This window comes from Geotrypetes seraphini, chromosome 9, assembly GCF_902459505.1.
Source record: "Geotrypetes seraphini chromosome 9, aGeoSer1.1, whole genome shotgun sequence".
NCBI classification, from domain to species: domain Eukaryota; kingdom Metazoa; phylum Chordata; class Amphibia; order Gymnophiona; family Dermophiidae; genus Geotrypetes; species Geotrypetes seraphini.
This window is the reverse complement of record NC_047092.1, coordinates 65,000,554-65,024,011: the sequence shown is the minus strand read 5'-3', so window position 1 is coordinate 65,024,011 and position 23,458 is coordinate 65,000,554. Positions and strand designations below refer to the sequence as shown.

Genomic DNA, 23,458 nt, shown 5'->3' with positions numbered 1-23,458 from the left:
TGATGAAAAGTACACCAAGTGGAAAACCATATCTATTTCTGCTGATAACACTGCTGCGTAGACAGTTTTCATGATGCTTCTAATATAAGTCTGACAGGATGAGAAAGATGAACTTCAGTTCATGTCAACCTGAAAGGTACCAAGCTGTCAGGTGTAAAGCCTGTAGATTGAGATACAGAAGATATCCGCTACTCTGTGTTAGAAGAGATGGAAAAGTCTGAAGAAACACTGCTTCCTTGATACTGATCTGAAGTAGAAGAGAGAGCCAGGGATGCCTGGGCCACAGAAAGGTCATCAGAATCATAGTGGCCGATGGAGCGTCTTGAAAATGAGAGGGATTGGAGGAAACGCAAAAAGAAACTTGTGTCCAGAAGAAACACATCTAGTTCCAGGCGTTGGGGAGAATACTGCCTGGAGTTAAATTGAGGCAACCTGTGATTGTGGGGGGACGCAAACAGGTTTGGAAATCTACTATAGAGACATTTAGGTCCTGATTCTGTATAGGACACCCAGGAGAGGTGTCCTATACAGAATCAGTCCTACATTAAACCCCGATTCTGTAACCGGCGTCCATGGTATAGACACCGGTTAGAGAATCGGGTTAAATTAGACGCGGCTGCTATACTTATGGCAGCAAGGGATCTCCCTGCTGCAATATGTATAGCGGCCACGGTCGCGGCCGCCTGTCCCATCGCCGACAGGAGGATGCCCAATCCTCCTGCCGGAAAGCCCAACGGCCGACGACCCCCCCAAAAAAAAACTAACCTCCCTCCTCCAACCAACCTTTACATGTTAGTCGGCTGGACAGGTCTTGCTGCCGTCCAGCCGACGGGCCCGCCTTGTGGAAAAGAGACAGGCCCGCCCCTTCCCTGCCCATCCCCGCTAAATCTAAGGCCTGATTTGCCCAGGTTCTAGAAGCCTGGACCAATCAGGCCTTAGGCATAGTGGGTCCACCCATCCCTACTAATCCTAAGGCCTGATTGGTCCAGGTGCCTAGCCTGGTGCCTAGCCTGGGCCAATCAGGTCTTAGGATTAGTGGGGATGGGCGGACCAGCTATGCCTAAGGCCTGATTGGTCCAGGCTTCTAGAGCCTGGGCCAATCAGGCCTTAGATTTAGCGAGGATGGGCCGGGAAGGGGCGGGCCCATCTCATTTCCACGAGGCGGGCTCGTCGGCTGGACGGCAGCAAGACCCGTCCAGCCGACCAACATGTAAAGGTTAGTTGGGGGAGGGAGGTTAGTTTTGGGGGGTCGTCGGATCGTCGGGCTTTCCATTGGGCATTCTCCTGTCGGCAATGGGACAGGCGGCCGCGACCGCAGCCGCTATACTTATTGCAGCAGGGAGATCCCTTGCTGCCATAAGTATAGCGGCCGCGTCTACTTACAATGTAGACCAGCATTTTGCTGGCCTACATTTTAAGCGTCTCTTCCTCTACTAGGGAGACGCGTAGGGCCGCCTAGGTTCACCTAAGGCCCGCCTAAGGCCCTTAGGCGAGCTTAGGCATCTTGCGGGCCTCCCTAGGCTCTCAGAGGTGCCTTCAATATAGGCGGCCTGCCTGGGGAGCATTTTTTTAAAAAACGTGCATCCCAATTGGCTGATTAAACAGCTGTAGAACGTCTACAGCTGCCTAAAATCGGGACGCACTTTGGAGAATCAGGGCCTTAATTTTCAAAAGGGCAACTATGATAAGTGGATGTTATTTAAAAATACCATCTTGGAAGCCCAGACCAAATGTATTCCATGTATCAGCAAAGGTGGAAAAAAGAAGAAATGAGAGCCAGCATGGTTAAAAGGGGAAGTGAAAGAGGCTATTAGAGCAAAAAAAAAAAAATCCTTTAAAAAATGGAATAAGGTGCCGAATGAAGAAAATAAGAAGAGACGCAAATACTGGCAAGTTAGATGCAAAATTATTGATAAAGACAGCCAAGAAAGAATATGAAGAGAAACTTGCAAGAGGCAAAAACTCATAACAATTTTTTAGGTACATCTGAAGCAGAAAACCTGTGGGACTGTCGGATAATCAAGGAACAAAAGGGTTGCTCAGGGAGGATAAGGCCATAGCAGAGAAATTGAATGAATTATTTGCTTCGGTCTTTACAGAAGAAGATATAAAAGATCTACCTGAATCAGAAATCGTTTCAAGGATGATGATGTGGAGGAACTTAAAGAAATCTCAGTGAATCTGGAAGATGTACTAACCCAATCGACAAGTTAAAAAGTGATAAATTGCCTAGACTGGATAGTATACATCTCAGGGTACTAAAAGAACTCAAACATGAAATTGTTTCCTGCTGTTAGTGATATGTAACCTGTCAAAAAAATCGTCTGTAGTACCTGAAGAATGGAGGGTGGCCAAAATGGTGGAAACAAATATAAAAAAATAAAATTGTAGAACACATAGACAAACATGATTTAATGAGACGGAGTCAGTATGGGTTCAGCCGAAGGAGATCTTACCTCACCAATTTGCTTGATTTCTTTGAAGGTATGAATAAACATTTGAATAAAGGAGTTCTAATTAGTCCACAGGATACTCATTCATGTTCTACTTGCTATTATCATTATCAAACACAATCCACTATCTTCGTATGAAAGAGGAAGTGGCAAAATATATCTGAATAGTGTTATGAAAAACCATAAATGTCTGGCACTAAAACCTCCTCGCAAAAAACATCAACAATATATGGCTGTAAGCTTAGATGAAAACTGACCAATCAAGGGAGGTGTTAAGCCCCTTAGGGTACATACGCTGTAATTTAAAAATACAACGTGATTCTCTTTGTTTGAGTCATCTAATCCTATCACCACCCCTACTGGATTTAGGTTCGTAATCAATTGCAAAACATCGTAAATCATGAAATGTGTGTTTCAACTGCGTACAGTAATCCACAATCCCTTCTGAATTACGCTGACATTAAGATTTGACTTATGCTCATGCTTTCTTGTTCTCAACTCTCTTGAAGTCATACCCACATATATCATTTTACATAGACAGATGATCAAATAAACAATAAATGTGGATTTGCAGTTAGTAAAGTGTTTAAACTTATATTTCACCCCATCAATTGGGTTAGTAAATTCTTTACATTCCAAAGAGACACTACAAATGTTACAAGATCGACATTTAAAGTGACCAATTATCCTGCTGTGTTTTTTGATGATCACCCCTGAATGGATCATTGCTGGGCTAAGTATTTCCTTTAAATTCTTATTCCTTGAGAATACAATTCTAAGTTTCTTATTCTCAAAGATTGGATGCAAATTCACTATACCCCAGTTCTTCCTCAGTATTTGTACTGCTATGTTACTCTTAGAACAATATCTTGTAACAAAAATCTCAACTTCATCATCTATCTTGTGTCTATTGTGACATTGTATAAGATGATATCTATTGATATATTTGGCACAACGCCATGCTTTATCAGTCACTTCTTTAAGATAGCCTTTCCGAATCAATTTTGATTGCAGAATACTCGCTTGCTGTTTAAACTCATCAACTGTAGAACAGTCGCGTCTTCTCCTTAATATTTGTGAGACGGGGAGACTTTCCTTTAATCTTCTTGGGTGGCTACTATCAAATTTCAACAAGGTATTTCTGTCTGTATCTTTAGTAAACACTTTAGTAACAAAACCCTTTTCACTTTGAAAGATATTAACATCTAAAAAATGTATAGCGATATCAGATGCGGTCATTGTGAATTTAAGTTGAATATCGTATGAATTTAACCACATAAGAAAAGATGATAAACTGTTCATAAAGCCTTTCCAAAGCATAAATATATCGTCGATATATCTATACCCACAAAAAATAGAATCTGCAAATGGTGAATTGTCTATCCATTCTCTTTCGAAATAAATCATATAAAAATTGGCAATATATGGAGCAAAAGTTGCACCCTTAGCTACTCCTGCAACTTGTAAATATAAATCATTATCAAACATGAAAAAATTTTCAAATAATGCCAATCTTGTAATTTGAACCAAAAATTCTGAAGGAATGAGATGTGGTCTTAGTAAAGATTCTAAGGTTAATTTGACAATACGAATCACAGTATCTTGAAGGATAGATGTATAGAGTGATGCTACATCAAAAGTCACCATGATGAAAGGAAACTGGTCAACTGGTATTTGTTCTAAGATATTTTAAAAATGAGCAGTGTCTCTGATATACGTTTTACTTTCCGCAACAATCCCTTCAAAAATGAATCTACAAATTTACTGTGCAGCTCAAGCACTGAATTATGTGTTGATATTATTGGACAACCAGGAGGGTTGTCCAAATTCTTATGAATTTTAGGCAGGAAATAAAGAACTGGTATAGTTGGATTGGGAGTATATAGGAATCTAAAATCCTTCTTAGTAAGAAAACCTCCCTCAAGTCCAGCTTTTGTCAACTTCCTTATAATGCTTAACAACATTTTGTTGGATCAAGTTTAATCTTCCTGTATGTATTGCTATCACTCAATTGTCTGTGTTCTTCTTTTAAATGATCATCTTTATTCAAAGAACTACTGTGCCCCCTTTGTCTGTTTTTCTTATGACAATTCTTTCATCCTTCGCTAAACTTATAACTTATATACTGTAATAAATTGTGGTATTTTGACATTAACCCTCTCTTCTACAAAACCGCGCTAGCGGTTTTTACCGCATAAAACTGTGCTGCTCCTGATGCTCACTGAGTTCCTATGAGTGTCGGGAGCAGCATGAGCCATTCAGCGTGGCTCTCAGCACTAAAAACCGTTAGCACAGTATCATAGAAGAGGGGGTAAATCCCAAGTTGAACCTTGTTTTTCCATCCCTACATTTCACCTACCTGTAGTATTCTTTTAATTTATCTGCTTCCAGCCTAACATGTGCAGTAGAATGTAAATATTGTATTATCTCGGTTATCACGAAGATAAAAAGCTTTCTTATATTATACACAGTGTGTAAGTACTCGTATACAAATTTTTATTTTCTTAAAAGGACCAATGATTGTATTTTGAAAGTTAGACACAAATGAAATGGTTATCCATTAAAAATACCTTCATTTCTGTAAAGGTACAATATAATATGGTTTCTATTATGTCCCTTCTAGATTCCATACACTAGGTGTTCAATTCCAATCTGCAGTCTGGGTGTTGAAGAAATCCACATTTTTTTGAACACATGCTCCACCCCCTTACTCGGAGAGAATGAGAACTAGAAGGTCTTGAGCATGCGCAGATGCTCAAGGCCCAGCACAAGCAAAAGGGAGGATCACGGCGGGGGGGGGGGGCAACGCAAGTGGGGGGATGTTGGATCAAGGGGGTGTGTGGAGCAGCGCAGGTGGCTTCGGGGGTGGGGGGGTAAAGTGGAGCAGCACCGGTGGCCTTGGGGGGGGGGGGAGGGGAGGTGGAATGAATCAAGCAAGTTTCCCTTACTTCCTTTGGGGAAACTCACTATGATATACGAGCAAATTGGTTTATGAGCATGCTTCTGGAACGAATTATGCTCGTAAACCAAGGTTTGAAACCAAGGTTTGAAAAAAAAAAAAAAAAAGCTTAAGCATCCATTCCCTGTCGGAATCAATGGGAAATTGTACAAACAATGTAGCAGTAACAGTAGCCGATATCTCACTATCGGATCTCTCCAGGAAATTTGTTAAGTCTAAACTATCAGCAGATAAATTCTGCTGGTTTGGTTTTTGAGCCTTATCTCTATTAGGTAAATAATAAATTTTAGAGAGGCAGATAGGAGGATTCGGGTACTTTAAAATTTTCTGTTAGATATTTCTTAAAGATTTCTTGTGGTGACATAAATGTTAACTTTGGAAAATTTATAATCCGAAAATGACATCTCCTAGACACATTCTCTAGCATTTCTACTTTGAAATGAAGTTTCCCACTGTCCTTAACCCAAGTTAAGGCTTGAGATTCAACAGATTTTAGTCTGGTCTCATGACCATCCATCTTATTTTCCAGGCTTAATACTCTGTTTTTTAAGTCCAAATTTTCTGAAACAACTGTAGTATAGCGTGCCGTAAGACTCTGCATTTGGGTCCCCAGGGAGAGTTGTAAATCAGATATTGCTTTCCACAAAGTTTCCATATTAAAGACCCTGGGTCTTTGCAAGGGTGCAAATTCTGTTCCAAGACCCACTGGTTGATTCAAAATACCTATAGCCTCAGCAAGAGTCACTTACAGCTTAAGAAAATCTTCCGGGATCTGCTGCTTCTCACTCTCCGAGTGCTCGGGTCTCAAAGGCTTCACTGACACGCCTCCAGAGTCAACTTCCAGAGACAGGGTGTTACTCTCAATAGAGAGTATCGATACTTCAGCTTGCGCACCTCCCACAGCTGAGGAATCTTCCAGAGCCTGCGTTCGAGCTCCATGCTTGAGGTAGAGGTCCATTGGGCCCGCTGGTATATTAGATTCCTCTGGGAAAACCCGGAGTTTAGATTTCCTCTTAACCGTCAAAAATACTGATGGTGAAAGCAATAATGTCCACCGGCAGTCCCGCCAGATAATTACAAAATTTCACTTATGCTGGCCCGCTGGCAGACAGGTTCATGCGGCTTCCCGGTCTCACATTAAAGCAGCCTGTAGAGGATCGCTGGTCGGCTATAGTGATCCTAGCAGGCTGCCGTAGCCTCAGTAACATGTTTCCTCTGCCGCAGTCTCGTCCGTTAGAGGAGGACTCTGTAAGAGGGAACGTGCTGCAGAGGCCGACGGCAGCCTGCTAGGATCGCTACAGCCAACCAGCGATCCTCTGCAGGCTGCTTTAATGTGAGACCGGGAAGCCGGGATGGATGGAGGGAGGGAGGGAAGGAACAGAAGGTCAATTCTCAGGCCAAAAGGAAAGATGTCAGACTTCCGGGGGAGTGAAGAGAAACAGAAGGGAAGAAGAAAGAAGGAAACCCTGGCAAGTGAGTTATCAGAAGACAACCAGAGCCTGGGACCACAACATGATTTGAATAATGACCAGACAACAAAAGGTAGAAAAAATAATTTTATTTTCTGTTTTGTGATTACAATATGTCAGATTTGAAATGTGTATCCTACCAGAGCTTGTATTAGACAGCAGGCGTGAACTAGGACCTAAAAGAGAGAGGAAAAGTCTTTTTTTATTTTGTTTACATCACAGAGCCGGTGTGGGGTTGGAGAGGTTGTAACCCTCTTCTATTAAGACTATACTTCTATTAAGACTAAGGGGTCCTTTTATTAAGATGTGCATTTAGCATGCACTAAATCGATTAGCGTACCTTAATAAAAGGACCCCTAAGTATCTTAATTTAAAATTTGACCCACGACTTAGCCTATGTTTTAGATTTCGGCCCCTTATGTGATTGAGTTTGACACCCCTGTGTTACAATTTTGTAAGCAGCTAAAAACATATGGTTTACTCAAGTTGACTGCACCTAAGCATCAGGTATATTGTTAAAGTTTCATAATGATTGTATGTCTTAAGTATTAGTCATTTAAAGCAATATGTAATTGAAGGATGATTTTCTGTATGTTCTGTCCTGTGTGTTATTTTAATGTGCATATATTAACAATTTGTATCCCACTTAGAACTATGAGATAATGCAGGCTATAAAATATTTTTAAATAAATGGTCACAGTGATGCGCATGTGTGCACATGTATGAATGGATGCAAACCCTGGTCAACTCGCCTCTCATATGGTGGAACATGGTGTGTCTCATGACTGAATACCATATGAGTGTGTGGCTGTAGAAAAATCAAACTGGCTGCATAAATTCAAAAAGGTCTGGAATCCTTCAATGTGTTCTTGTTAAGAGTTGCTTGATGGCCTGTTTCTAGATTGTCCTATATTGTAGTATCTGAATAATATTTTTTTGTTTTCCTTTGTATTTTTTCTCTTTGTCGTTATTATGTTATTACTGTATAAATCAGTGTCTCTCAAACTTGTTTTTTTTAGCTCTGGCACACTAAATGGAGCAAATGTTTATCACGGCAAATTATAATTGAAATTATAAAATTGCAAAACCAACAAAAAATTAAATTTGAGAGTTATTTATTTAAAGTTCTTTAAACTATGTATGGGTAATTGTAACAGTGATGAAACTAAAGTAGATAGAATAGAATCGCTAATCAATATGATGGATATGCTTGTTTTTGAGTGCAAATTAACTCAAAATGCAGCTTGATAGTCAACAAGAAAACACACATTTCTTCATCCACCATCTTCACTCATCCACTTTTTGTTCGATTTAATTTCTGTCAGAGCTGAAAATCCAAGTTCACAACGATAAGAAAATCCAAATGGTAACAAAGCCTTGATTGCTTTGTTGCTCGTTAGGAGAACTAATGCATGAGAAATAAAACTAAAATTATTTGCCATTAGTTTTCAAGGACTAATCACGTCAAAGAATGATGCTTCTCTGGGCAGTTGTATCCTTACGCACACAGACACTCATAACATTGACAGACTTTTGCGTATACAACATACATATCATCTATTTTAGCATATGAAGGGAATTTTTAAAAATAAAGTAAAATCTGGAATCTCTTGTGGCACACCCGGAATCTCTTTGGGGCACACAGTTTGAGAGGTACTGGTATAAATAAATAAAAAATTTTGAACTGTGATAGAGTTGCAGCATAAAAGAAAAAAATTGATGCCCAGTGGGATTGAATGAGAAAGCAAGATACAGGGCTCCTTTTATCAAGGTGCACTAGCAGGGTTAGCGCGGACATTTCATCACGCATTAACCCCCGTGGTAAGCCAAAAAACTAACGCCTCATCAATGGAGGCATTAGCAACTAGCGCGGCAGGCGGTTTAATGCGCGGTATTCCACGCGTTAAACCCCTACCACACCTTGATAAAAGGAGCCCACAGTAATTAAGTGCTCATACTAAGATGGAATTTGGGGTGTTTTTTTTTTTTTTTAGTATGTTTCAAAAATTTGAGAAGCACTATTAAATGTGATGTGGGTATCTATCTTTTACGGATGCTATCCAGAATGTAGAACTGCACAGCTGTGAAATGAATTTTAAGAAACAGTTTTGTGGTTATCCTTGTTCATTATTTTCATACTACCCTTGCTATTTTGTCCTGTTACTGTTAAATATATTCCTTCTAACAGCTACTTACTCTGTCAATTTCAGAGCATGATGAATGTTCCACAAACCAACACAACTGTGATGAAAATGCACTCTGTTTCAACACCGTGGGTGGTCACAATTGTATCTGTCAGACAGGATATATAGGAAATGGGACAGTATGTAAAGGTAAGACTTAAATAAGCATGCAGTGTATCCTGTATCTTCATTAAAACTGATCAAATTTAACTTCAATATAGCTAATTTTTTAACCCCACCCCCTTATACAAAGCTTTGCAAGCTAAATACCAAGCCGCCCATTCTATTCCTTTGGGCAGCTCAGCATTTAGCTTTGTAAAATGGGGGAGGGGGGTGGTATTCAGGTATGACTTAAATGTGACATGCATTACATTAACAAGTCATTTGAATGAGATCCAATATAGTGTCCCAGGGAGAGGATGTGATACACAGAACTCTTATTTCCAACACAGCCTATCATTTTCCTTAGTCAAAACTTACTTTTTCATAGCATAAGGGAAGAATTAGGAGTATCTCCTCAGAACTCCCAGGATTGGCTCTACAACTCTTATCCTCCAAGGCTTTGCAACTTCTCTAAACTCTGGTCTACCTAGAATTTCCATTGTAGAGGTTGACAGAAGCAGTGTTCCCTCTAAGCGGGCGGGTGTTGTGAGCAAACTTTTTTCACTGTGAGCTAAAAATATCGGGCGCCAGCAAGTTATGAGCCAAATAAATATGTTGCTTTCTACCACAGAACTTCCTTACGTTTGTATGGAATCTATCCCCTTTCAACTTTAGAGAGTGCCCTCTCGTTCTCCCTGCCTTAGCTACTAAGTCTATTCCCTTCAGTACCTTGAATGTTTCTATCATGTCCCCTCTCAATCTCCTCTGCTCAAGGGAGAAGAGGCCCAGTTTCTCTAATCTTTCGCTGTACGCAACTCCTCCAGCCCCTTAACCATTTTAGTTGCTCTTCTCTGGATCCTTTCGAGTAGTACCGTGTCCTTCTTAAAGTACCAGTGCTGGACGCAGTACTCCAGGTGAGGGCGTACCATGGCCCGGTACAGCAGCATGATAACCTTCTCTGTCTCTTCAGTCCAGCATCTGCCCCTTCCATTCACTGTCTGTCTTTCCCTGCCATCTCTCCTCCTGCCCCCCCCCCCCCACCCCCCAATTTGGTCTAGCATCCATCCTCTTCCTTCTGTTCCCCTCATGGTCTGGCATCTCTATCCTTCCCTCCCCCCTGTGGTTTTTAGCATATCTCTCTTCTCATTTCCTCCACTCAGATCTGATCATTCTCTGCTCTCTCTTCCCTTTTCTTCTCTGGTCTTCCTTCTCTATTTTCTGCCTCCATCTAAATTAAATTCTTTCTTACTATTTAGTCCCGTTTCCCTCTTTTCACTGTGTCTACACACAGCTTGTCACCCCTTTCCCTCACCCCTCCATTATCTTACTATTTTCTTCCCCCTTTATTTATCTCCTCCTTCCATCCAGTATGTGTTCTTTCCCCACTTCCATTCAGCATCTGCTCTCCCTTCTCAACTGACATCCATCTGCCTTCTGCTCTCTCTCCCTTCTTCTCACTTCCATCATCTGTCCCCTTCTCTCTCTCTCTCATCTCCTCCATTCCATCATCTGCCCCTTCTCTCTCTCTCTCTCTCTCCCCCCCCCCAACTTCCATCATCTGCCCCCCTTCCCCTCACCTTTGTGGGTCACTTTCTTTCCCCTGAGGGTGGCTCATGTCACAGGGGAAGCTTTGGCCGAGCAGAACCGCTTGATTGACAGTGGAACTTACTTGATTGATGTCGATGCTGGGGCCCGTTGCCGTTTGAAGGAAAAAAAAAAAGGTGGAAAAAAGGAACCTGTAAAGGCGAGAGGAAGGGAAACCTCCAGGACAGCTGCTTTTTGCCCTCCTTCAGCGGCCCAAGAGTTCAGACCAGCAGCGGCAGCTCTGTATGCTTTTAACTTCGGCACAGAGCTGCCCCTAATCAATAGTTTAGCGCGGTTTCATGAGGCAGCCTCGGGGCCTTTGATAGCCGGCCCGCTTCGATGATGCGATGTGGGCCGGCCTAGCAAAGGCCCCGAGGCTGCCTTATGAAACCGCGCTAAACTATTGATTAGGGGCAGCTCTGTGCCGAAGTTAAAAGCATACACAGCTGCCGCTGCTGGTCTGGAGGTGCGGAGACAAGGCAGGAGGCAAACGCGGTGGAAGGCAGGAGTCCCGGCGAAGGCAGGAGTCCCGGCACAGCGACTGCAACAGGAAGTTGCAAGTCAGCTGACGCCGGCCTTTCGTTGCGGCGGGGACCGAATCCTTCGCGGACCGGCAAGATTTTGTTTGCGGACCGGCGGTTGAAGAACTGTGCTCTACACTGTGTGCGCTGTGACGAGAAACTTGTGCGCTGCGAGGTAATATTTTGTGCGCCAGCGCACCCCAGCGCAGCTTAGCGGGAACACAGGACAGAAGTATGGTCTTTTCTCCTCCCATTCCCCTCACCCCTCCATTAGAAAATGTTTGTTTCATCCCAGACAATCAAGCAGTGCCTCTAATGCTTCCAATTTTTGCATGCAGACCTGTCAGAAGTTTGCAAAGCTCCATTTTTACAAAGGCCTTTGGAGAAATTATGCCTTCTGGAGAACCTGTGGTGCAGGAATTGGTCAGTTGTGTTTCAAGCCTGGAAAACCCAGACATTGCTCAAGCTTACCCCCATGAGCGAAATGAGAAGAAAGAAAGCTAACTTCAAAGATATTTGTGCAAATTTCGAATTCCAGACCCTCTATGTAGAAATTGGCAGAAGTGACAATAAGGCAATAAGGACTATTCTGACAGTCTTGAAGAGATCATTTCCATTATGGCTTTATTAAATTGGATACATTTTCATGCTCCCAGATGCAGAGAGGAAGTCTAACTAACCATGGGATTAAAAGCGAAGAGACAGAGCAATAAGTTAAACAATAGCTATTCACACAGACTATAGGGGGCAATTATATAATGTACCACAATGGAATGTGCTTAACATCAATTCTACAACAACACTTAGGCGCACCAAGGTTATTACGAGGGACTGCTGAAAAGTTCTCAGCCCAACCAACAAAGTTGAGGCAGTCTCCATTGAGGGCTATACACTTAGGGCTCCTTTTACGAAGGAGGCGGTAGTGGCTAGCACGCTATTGCGTGCGTTAAGGCCCTAGCGCACCTTTGTAAAAGGAGCCCTTAGTCCAGTGATGTTCCCCTTTTTTATTTCTGTCTTAAAAATACGGCATAAAAAAAATGGAGACTACAAATTAATAGAAATAGAACCAATCTAAACATGCATTTAACCCTTTCGGGCTGACTGTCTAATTCAAAGATCCAGCATTGTTCTCTTTGTTGGAGGTGTAACTGTCTGTTCCCTCTATGTGATACCTGTCATATATGATCTAATACACAGCACTTTAGTTGAAATAAATCGTGTTTAAAGCCCAAGCAGTGCTGCACCATCGGGGTTTGTAAAATCTGCCTATTTAGTGCACTCCTGTGCTCATTCAATCAAGTCAGATTTTACATTTACACCGTCATTTATAGCTTTACACTGATTGCCAATCGAAGCTAGTCATATTTAAGTTATGCTGTTTGGTGTTTAAAATACTATATGATTTGATTACTCTATATATGAACAATTTATTTGCAGGCCATTGTTTGGTCAATATTATAATGTTCATAATACTTTGACTTTACAATTCCCCAATTTAAAGGGAATTGTATCCAAAAGATTGTATGCTATCAAGTTTCAAGTTTCAAGTTTATTTATATTTAATGGTTCGCTTACAAATTCTAAGCGAATAACATAACAATAAATATTGGGGTAAAAACAGTTAAAAATATTTTTGTAGCTTAAAAACATTATTAACTTAAAAATAAAAAAAACATGGTCGTGACAAACTAACAAAACAGACAATACTGGAGTGGTTGGAAAAAAACATAAGGGGATAAAAGTTACAAAATTGTTGTTTCCCCGTAGGGGGGAGAAGAAAACTGGATTAGGTAGGATAGAACATTGGGGTTGGGGAATAAGTAAAGTAAAATCTTTTCACAATTTGATTATTTTAAATTATCGAGGAAAAATTCCTCTTTAAAGATTGAAAGAAGCTTTAAAAAGATATGTTTTTAGGTTAGTTTTAAATAAAGTGAGGTCTTTGATGTTTCTAATATATAAAGGGAGAGTATTCCAAATAAGCGGGGCCTTGACTGAAAAAATATCGTGACGCCTGGTTCCTATCTCCTTTCCTTATCAGACCACCTCTTTGTGGTCTATCCTGCCAATTCAAATATGATCTATAGTAATGCTTACAATCTTAAAAAAAAAAAATGCTCAAAATGTTCTTGTTTCAGAAATTCAATCTTAGTAATAATTGGGATAATATATTGTTCTGTATATGCATCCTATTTAATAAATCCCTGTTCTTTGTATGTAATCCACTATGAACTATTTGTTGGCAATAGCAGAATATAAATTATTTAACTGTAACTCTAATACATTATTGGTAACATATTACTTTCACAAGTACACATCTCCCTCTGTATTTGTGGTTTCAGCAATCGCCGTTTCGATTATTCACAGTTTTTAGCTTGCTGGCGCCTCCCCCTAAATTATATCAACTTGCATAGAGAAATTGATGATTCCAAGCGTTTACAGAGAAAATCGTCGATTCCCAGTACTTTCTTCACCTTGTTTTGCCTCTCCTTCAGGAACAGGCCAGGTCTCCCACCATGTTATTCGCGGTTTCACCATATTCATGATGGTTTTTAATAGAAAACAGTGAATAACATATGAAAAAGTTATTCGCGTTTTTTTCTGTATTCACGGTTCTGTTATTCCCCTATCACAGCGAATACGGAGGGAGAAGTGTAATACATTATTTTTCACAGTAACCTACCTAGACCAGTAATTGTAACATATTCCTGATTCCTAATAAAATTAGTGGGTGAGGGGAGGAGTGGCCTAGTGATCAGAAATGCTGCCTCAGCACCCTAAGGTTGTGAGTTCAATCCCAGCCTGCTCCCTGTGACTCTGGACAAGTCACTTAGCCCTCCATTGCCGAGGTACCACAGTTAGATTGTGAGCCTGCCATGACAGATAGGGAAATACTTAAGAGTTCCTGATTACTGTTCAATGTATTGTAAACCACTTGGGTTAATATCTTCATGAAAAAGCAGTTAATAAATAAATATTGCTTTTGGAAAGTAACTTACCCAACACTGATTACTCATTACTTATAAAGATAATATATTACTAGTGATAAGAACATAAGAATTGCCATATTGGGACAAACCAAACGTCCATCAAGCCCAATATCCTGTTTCTAACAGTGGCCAACACATGCCCAAGTACCAAAACAGATGCTGCTTATACTAGGAATAAGCAGTAGATTTCCCCAAGCCATCTCTTTTAGGAAATTATTCAAACCTTTTTTAAACCTTGCTAAGCTAACTGATTTCACCACATTCTCCAGCAACAAATTCCAGAGTAAAATATTACCACTAATATATTACTAGTATTATAACTTTACTTACCCCTTTCCTTCAATTTCTTTCCTTTCCTTTGACAATTGGCATTATTTCCTCTCAGATGTAGATTTATTGTCTATTGTTCACTGCTTTATCATCTCCTCAGGAAAGACAGTACATTAAATTATATTAAACGATAACCATAAGATATTATTTACTAACATATTACTTGCCCAACACTGTAAATCACTGTGGGGTGCCTTTAGTGAAGCTTAACATGCGCCAACTCTGCGCTTCACGTTTTTGGGACCATATTATGAAGCACCAAGTTGGCTCATGACACCATTGAACTTTTGGAAGTTCAATCTGACATTTTTTGTATACCACCAGACCTCTGACTCAGGCATTTTATACACCAAAACACAGCCCATCATATAAAAGATTTGCGACTATCCCATGCTTGACAGCCCCTGATGCTTTATTCTGACAATATTATTGAAGACACATAGCTATACATGTTAAACAGGAACAACATATGTGCTTTCTTTACAGGCACCATGTTATCAAAATGTTCTTTTTTAAAACAGTGCAACAAATACCCTCCAGTATAATCAAAACAACCTCTCAATGAGGTAATGGGCTAAATTCAATAAATGGCACCCAAATTTGGACATTTTAAAAAAATTGGCACTAAGGCCCAGATTCTATAAATTGTAATGGTATCGGCAGACTCCTAAAAATGGCCGCCATCATGCATCAATCATGCATCAGCGCCCTTTATAGAATTGCAGCTGTTTTAAAAACAGGTGCCTTAAATGTGAGCCAGCATTTTACAGGCCTATATTTTTACTTAGCTTTTATCTAGTTTTTAAAGGTGGAGGCGCTCCCCTTTAAAAACTAGATAAAAGCTAAGTAAAAACTATTTATATCAACAATCTATGGATAAAAGAAAAAATGTGTTAAAAATATATATGGATAAAAGATTTAAAAAAAGGATATATTTGGATCCTGTGAAGATCGGGTTCTGTGAGCTTCCGCTCATTGGAACCATTGGGTAATTTGACCCTCTGAGGATCGAGTATCATAATTTCTCCTCATGAATCTGGGGATTAATATAAGACTGGAATAATTTCTTCTTGCTATGATACCTACCAACTATAAGCAGTTTCCTTCTGGAGCTTATAAGATCTAATATTATATAGGCAGTCTATCAAAGTGTAATTGACCAAGGGCTCCTTTTACTAAGGTGCGCTAGCGTTTTTAGTGCATGCAGGAAATTACCACGCGCTACACCATGCGCTATGCGTTAAGGTCTAGCGTGCACGGCAATGTAGCATGCGCTATTCCACACGTTAAAGCCCTAGTGCACCTTAGTAAAAAGAGCCTCAAGTTTTTGGTCAGATTCTCCTATATGCTGGGTAGTTATTCTTGATTGTGCTCTCTAGGTCTGTCTATAAGTTTCTCCAGAAGATTTCTATTTCAGCTTTACTTGGTAGCATTTTCATTGTACTAATGCTCTGCCCCATTCTCTTGTAGAACTGCTTTGGATTCTAATTTATTTTGATATCCCTCGTTTCCTTTTTCTTTCTATTTCTGAGGCTTTTGGGCTTCTAATGCCACTTTCATTTTATTATTAGAGCATATGAACAGAAGATCTTTTCCTGCATGTTCTCAGTTCAATATTTTAGATTCTTTTCTCGTTGTCTTTGGTGATCTTGATCATCTGAAATAATTGTCTATCAAGAACTCTGCAGTGATTTTCTTTTCCCATCAGTGCTGTATAAGGCAATGTGTATCCATTCTCTCGCTGATTGCAGTTCTTGAAATGATTAGGTATCTTCCACAGATGCCATCGGTCACTGTAGCAATCTACTACTGCAGTAACATATGGCAATTATGGTGGATGCCACTGATTATGAGCGCATTTAAATGACCAGCACTTGTGCCCTTGGGCCCCCTCGGGATTTTCCCTTTGTTTGGCGGCTTGGCAGAGGGATTTGGGGAAGGAGCTTGGGGCAGATTTTTTGCTCCATGCTCCTAAACGTATCCCAGCTTTGATGCATATTGCTGAGCTCCGAGAATGCCACTACAGAACCTTGTTGAGAGCGTATACCTCACAGAGTCAGGCCTACCATATGGGCTGTGTTGCCACACAATGTTGTCTTACCTGTAACACGGAGGTGAATTCTTACTTTCATGGCCTTAGGAGTTGTGAAAGTATTCAGGGCTTTTGGGGGGATTTGGCTTCCTTTCTTCAGGGCTTGTTGCGTGTTCCTGTCCCTCTCTCCGTATTTCATATGCTGTTTGCTCATTTCTCTGCGTTTTCTGTTTATACCTCTGCTGAGAAATTGTTTTTAAGCAAATGCTATATTCTGGGGAAAAAGTGCATATTGAATTACTGGTTGGCTGATATTCCTCCTTCCTTCTGGTATTGGAGGAATAAATTACATGAACTTTTGGGCTGGGAGGCCGCCATGGCTTATTCCTCTCGCCGCAGAAGCAGAGACTTTGTCCGTATTTGGTCTCCTTATTTGGACATTTTGCCTCCCTGGAGTCGTAGTCGCATTTTGAACAGACTGTAGTTGTATCCTACTCCGCTTGTCTGACCTTGCTTTTTGGAATTGGGGGGAGGGGGAGGGAGGTGTTGGGGGGTGGGGATGTAGGGGGGGGTCTGTTGGGGGGGGTGAGGGTAGGGGTGCCTTTGTACCATAGGAGGACATCAGAGTCCAGTCCTCTTGGGGGGGGGTCCCTGTTTTGTATAATTTCAATTCTTGTCTGCCGTTTTGCATTCGTTGGTGTATGGTGTTTTCTTGTTAATAAAAACAGATTTAAACATAAATGACCAGCACTTAATTCCAGTGCTTTATAAGAGTACTGTAGAATCATAGGTTTCAGTGAAATGCATGCCTTACCTATTACACCACGTGTACACATGAGGTACTATAAAGTATCCCTTATTGTCAGTTAAGGTTGAGAAGATTTCCTTTTTATTCTCTTTCCATCAGCAAAGTCTGTGTTGTGCAGTCATCTATGCAGGGCCAGAACCAAATTAAGGCATAGATGAGCTAGGCACATGCTTATGGCCCAGAGGTTTAGAGGTTTCCTATCAGATATGTTCAGGACTCAGAATTCTGGATTTTATTAGATTGATACAGATTTATAAAATAATTGTCTCAAAGCCAGAAGACTAACTAAAGCGTGTAGGTATTTTTCAGTTTTAGTCTTCTATAACTTTAAAAAAAAGGTTTGGACAAGGTCCTGTAGGATAAGTCCGTGGTCTGCTGTTGAGACACATATGGGAGAAGCCACTGCTTGCCCTGGATTGGTGGCATGGACTGCTGCTACTATTTGCGTTTTTGTTATTTATTTATTTATTTATTTATTTATTTGTTTTCTATCCCACCCTCTCCAAAGAGCCCAGGATGGGTTACAGGTCAACATAAACAATATACAGTTAACAGGCTACAATTTTGCCAGGTACTTGTGGCTTGGATTGGCCTCTGTGAAGACAGGATACTGGGCTAGATGGACCATTGGTCTGACCCAGTAAGGCTATTCTTATGTTCTTATCTCTGCAATGCAGAGATTGTGGTATGATCCAAATAATGGGAAGGCTGCAATATAGGTGCTTTGGGTGGGGTGACTGAGCTCTTTTTGGGGCCTTAGAGAGAGCCAGTAAAATCAGTAAGTGTCCTGGAGGGGATTGCTGAGAAGAGGTTAGAATATACATAGGAATAGGTAGAAGTTTAAGGGGTCTGAAGCTAAGGGTTTAATTTGTTAAGGAGCAGCCTGGAATGCAGTTCTTACCACTTCTTTTGAAGCTCCAGAGCAGCAAAGGGACAACCTACAGAGAAGTTGGGGAAGAGATATACCTAGTGTTGCCAACTGGCCAGTGTTCAGCCAGCCTGTCTAATCTTTCAATGGCTAGGCTGACTTCCAGCAGCCTCTTAAATTTGGTTTTATATCAATGAAAGTTCCTGGTTCCCTGCTCGATCTCTCTCTCACACACACACACACTCACAAAAGGAGAATGTGTGAAAAAGGCTAGACCATGGGAGGCAGGAGAAGGAAAAGGAGAGAAAAAGAGAGATGCCACATCTGCAGTGTAAGGGAGAGGGAGAAGAAGAGATGCTGAAACTTGTGGGGATGGAGGGAGAGAGAGTGACGCTGAATTCACAGAGGTTGATGGAGAAGGAAGGAGGGAAGAGGGGTACTTGCTGGACCCCAGCGAAGAGAAATGGAAGGACAAACAAGAGAGGCAAAAGGGTCCACATCAGCCAAAGCAAAAACCCAGAAGAAACTAAAGTTATTAACACTTGGAGAAATCTAAACTATCACACCCAACACAGCCCTGTTTCACCAATCAAGCTGCATCAGGGGTAAAAATATAACAGTGGAAACAATATGTTATAACCTAAGTGGTTATAGCAAAAAGAACTCGGATATGTGAAAAGTCAATAATATTACAAAACACACTTTCACAAGAAAGAAAAACAATGTCATATATGAATGTAGACAGTACTGCTTTAGTTCAAAGGGGTGTATTTAAAAAAAATGGAGGAAACGCCTCAGACAGAAGCCCTCCCACCATCACAATCCGATCAAGCTCTTAAATGGGACGCCAAAATGTTTAAGAGCTTGATCGGATTGTGATACACCCTGAGGCAGCAAGTTTGTGAAACGCTGGCCACCGTCGGTGTACCGATTAACAGAGATAAGTTGAAAGTTTTTCTTCTATCAACTTCGCATAGACAGCCCTGCTTAAAGTTTTTTACACTTGGGAGTGCAATGGAGGTCTTTTGCCAGTGAGGTTATCACCCAACCACCTTTATCCACCATTGTGGTGGTGGGAGGGCTTCTGTCTGAGGCTTTTCCTCCATTTTTTGAAATACACCCCTTTGAACTAAAGCAGTACTGTCTACATTCATATATGACATTGTTTTTCTTTCTTGTGAAAGTATGTTTTGTAATAACCTAAGTGGTTTACATTCAGGTACTCAAGCACTTTTCCCTATCTGTCCGGATGGGCTCACACTCTATCTAATGTACCTGAGGCAATGGGGGATTGAGCAAATAAGTCAAGTTGCATGTACAAAACAGTCACATAACAATTATGTTAATAAAATTCACATAATAATATAAATAAATTATAAATGGTATATGTTCGTAAAAGCATTGAGCAGCACAATTCAAAGTCAGATTATATGCTTGGAAATATATACCAGGTGGATGAGACAGAACAAATTTGTCACACCCAGTTTTAGTGATCAAAAACTTAGCACCGACTGGATCTAAATTAAAAAGTTTTGGGCATGTCTAAATTATTCAAAAAGGCATTGAAAAATGTTAATGATTCTAATATTACTGTTAGCCACGATACTACTGCTAGAGGTCTCGGTGGCTATTTTCTTAGAGGGAACCGCAAAGGGCAAGAGCGAGTAAAGTTTCCTTCATCCCCATGAACTACTGGACCATCAGGGATGATTAGTAAAACCAGAAGGGACTTGCTAAGACTCGGGGCGGGGGTGGGAGGGAGTGAATATGCTTATCAATGTGGTGGGAGGGAGGTCTGATGCTGATTGGGGAGACAGGAGAGGGTACCGATGCTTATTCAGGAGATACAGTAAATTTAAAACAAGCTAATCAGAACTTTAGCAAAGGCTGCAAGAAAGATATGGACCAAATGTTAACAAATTGGGCAATAAGGAGCATATAATTAATAATTTGGAGATCACCCAGTTATGAGCCATGGAATATGTTATTAACCCCATTAGAATATGAATGACTGATGAACTGATTGCACAGCTGAACTCTCTTGAGCCTCTGAATCCTGGAGTCAGATCTGGCATAATTCATTGCAATACTACAAATGAGCCACAATTACAATTTATCCTTAAAATAACTATGATTAGTAATTATACAGCTGACTATTATCCCTGCTATCAAGCATTTGAACTTAGGCAACATTGTTTTGGTACATCCTCCAAATTACTTTATTTGACATTTTTACAAACACTGTGTTACATATCCATCTTGTTAAGCATTATCTTTCCTAATTAGTATCCTTGCTGATTAGCTAAATTATTGGTTTGTTTTAATTATACAGTACTGTATTTACAATCCACTTCACTCATTAAGTTCAAAAAATTCTGTACAATTTAAGAGAAATTGAATAACTTCTCAGTAGTAATGCTAGTCTCTCTTTGAATAATAAAGATGACATTCTGTAGGGGGGGAGGGAGGTGATTGTAAAAGCTCTATATGCATATGAAACAGAGGTTTTGCTGGAAATAGCTAGTTATACTTGCTTGAAGTAAAAGCGTGCACATACAGGGTAATTTTATAAACCATTTTCTTCCATAAAACTGCATTTCATCCATGTAAATCAGCTGTTAGGAAATTAATCATGCAGATAAAGAACAAACCAGATAGTGAGAGCAATAGGCAATTTATTGAAAATAGAAGAGGTAAAAACAGTGCTTGATGTGGCCATATTTCACCTAAGGAGCGGATGACTAGGTGGAACCAATGGAACACATTTCCCTCTGGAGTTAACATAACTGGCAATTAGCCAACACAGTCACAGCAAAACATGGCCAGAGTCACAATTTATAAATGTATTGTATATGTACATGGTGTATGTAAACTGTGTACTGACATCCGCACTTGCTCTTAAGGTGCCTTAATGTGGACTATATAAATGCTAGATTTGTGTTAGTATTTTATAAGGCCACATTTGCCTGTTAGTGCCTATTAATCATGCACTATTTTTTGTTTCATCTTTTTTTTTCCAGGAAGGGGAATGGGAGTATTGGGGCCAGATTCTCTATAGGTTATCTAACTTAATTGGCAAAAATCCCTTAATAGCCTCAAGAATTGAAAAAATATTTATTGGGTGATAGGTACCTACCTGATTCCATAAAAGGTAGGCACCTATTGCATGGCGCTGAGCGGCGCCCAACACCTATATGGGCATTTTAATGGGTAGAATGTGACCCAGGTGCCACTAAACATGATTATCGAAAAACGTAGGCACCTGAAATGTAGGCCTTTAAAATCCTCACCTACATTTCCAGTGCCTAAGTTTTAACATAGGTGCCACTAAGCACAATTCTGTAAATGGCACCTAAGCAGGATTGACATTCAGTTGGTGCCATTTTTCTAGGTGCCAGCCAATGTAGGCGCTGTTTACAGAATCCAGGCCTTAGGGCTTCATTCTACAAACAGAACCTCTCCACGTGATTGTCAATCTGCCACTACAAGGAGGGTGCTGAAAAGTTCCAAACCCAAATAAGAAGTGAATGATGTGGAACCATGAATCTTACAAGTTATTCCACATATTCACCCCTAAGGTCAAATCACTTGGCACATCGTGTCTGAAGTTTCTACAATCCTTCCAAAAAATACTCTGGTGACTGAAATACTGCTCCGCTGCTGCAGTCAAATCACTTGGAAATTGTCACCCTTTCAAATAGTCTGATGGAGCAAGATCTGGTGAGTAGGGTGGATGGTCTATCCACTGAAACCCCAACTGCATCAAAACATCCATCATTTTGCCAGCCATGTGCAAAAAGAGAACTCCTTTCTGCAGCTTCCTCTCTTTTTTTTCTTTCAATGTCTCCTTTAATTGGCACAGCAAGTTACAAGTTAACTGTTTGGCCCCTTGGAAGATAGTCAGTCATTACAACACCTTTCTGATCCCAAAACACTGTGGCCATGACCTTTCCTGCTGACTTTTGGGTCTTGAATTTCTTTGGCTTTGGAGAACCAGAATGCCGCCTTTGCGTGGACTGTTTTTTTGTCTCAGGATCATAATGGTGTAACAATGTTTCATCAACAGTAACTAGTCATTCCAAAAAGCTAGCGTCGGCTCACTGAAAATGCTGCAAAATCAACATGGAAGTGTTCACTTAACATTGTTTCTTATCAGCATTCAAACATTTGGGCACCCACTTGGCTGACAGCTGCTACATACCCAGATGCTCGTGGATTATACGTCCAATACATTCCCTGGATATCTGTAGTGTCTCAACAATTGTTTTAGCCAATATTCACCAATCTGCTAAAATCAGGTCATGGACATGGTCAATAATTTCAGGAGCTGACTCCATTTGAGACCTCCCAGATTTTACTGCATCTTCGGTCTCGAAATCTCCATGCTGAAAGTTTGTACACCACTTCTTCACTCTGGAGTATGATGGGCATTTGTTACTCAATGTTTGCATCATATATTCATGGATTTCCTTTGGAGTTTTCTTCTGCAGGAATAGGAATTTCATGATGGCTCAGAGTTTCACACTTTTCATTGACATGGTTCAATTAATGATCTGAAACAATGTCAAAAACATAGCATTATGATACTGCAAATTGGCACTTTGCTAAATAAAATAACACTCTTTTCAGCTACAGTAGCAAAATAATGCTCAGAATTTAGGAAATTGGTTGGGCTGAGAACTTTTCAACACCCCCTCATAGGTGTCCTTTATAGAATCATACCTAGTGGCACCTAGGCATACTTAGGCATGGCTAAGCATCCCTGTGGTCATTTACCAGCACCTAACTACAATGCCTAACAACACCTACAGTGAATTTTGCATTCTTTCAACTTTCTGATCTTTTAATTTCTTTGTTGACCCAATAGATTTGTCACATTATAAGGGATATATTTGGCTGTTAGATTCAACTTTTTTTATGATCACTTGTTTCTAATTATACAATTTTGTCGATACTGGAACATAGCTACTATAACTTTTACAGATCATGCTTCAAAACTAGATCTAGACTGTCCAATCACCACGTGTTATTTCTGACCAATCAGGAGGCTGCTTTTATCAGCCAATCACAATCCAGATGTCTAGGTAACCGAGCAGCTATAAAAAGTGTGGGCTGTTTGGGTTTCATACACTTTCTGCATCAACCATGAACAAGACTTG

At 40.5% G+C, this 23,458-nt stretch overlaps 2 protein-coding genes across 3 annotated transcripts in view; one reads left to right on the top strand and one right to left on the bottom strand.

Annotated features, from left to right (window-relative positions):
* TMEM117 (transmembrane protein 117) overlaps window positions 1-23,458 on the bottom strand; it is a 649,075-nt gene that overhangs the window by 53,550 nt on the left and 572,067 nt on the right. The window lies entirely within an intron of this gene.
* NELL2 (neural EGFL like 2) overlaps window positions 1-23,458 on the top strand; it is a 648,388-nt gene that overhangs the window by 534,365 nt on the left and 90,565 nt on the right. For both annotated transcript variants that reach the window (XM_033959423.1, XM_033959422.1), the window contains one exon: window positions 9,092-9,214. In XM_033959423.1, the coding sequence (XP_033815314.1) occupies window positions 9,092-9,214 (123 nt within the window). The remainder of the gene's footprint in view (window positions 1-9,091; window positions 9,215-23,458) is intronic.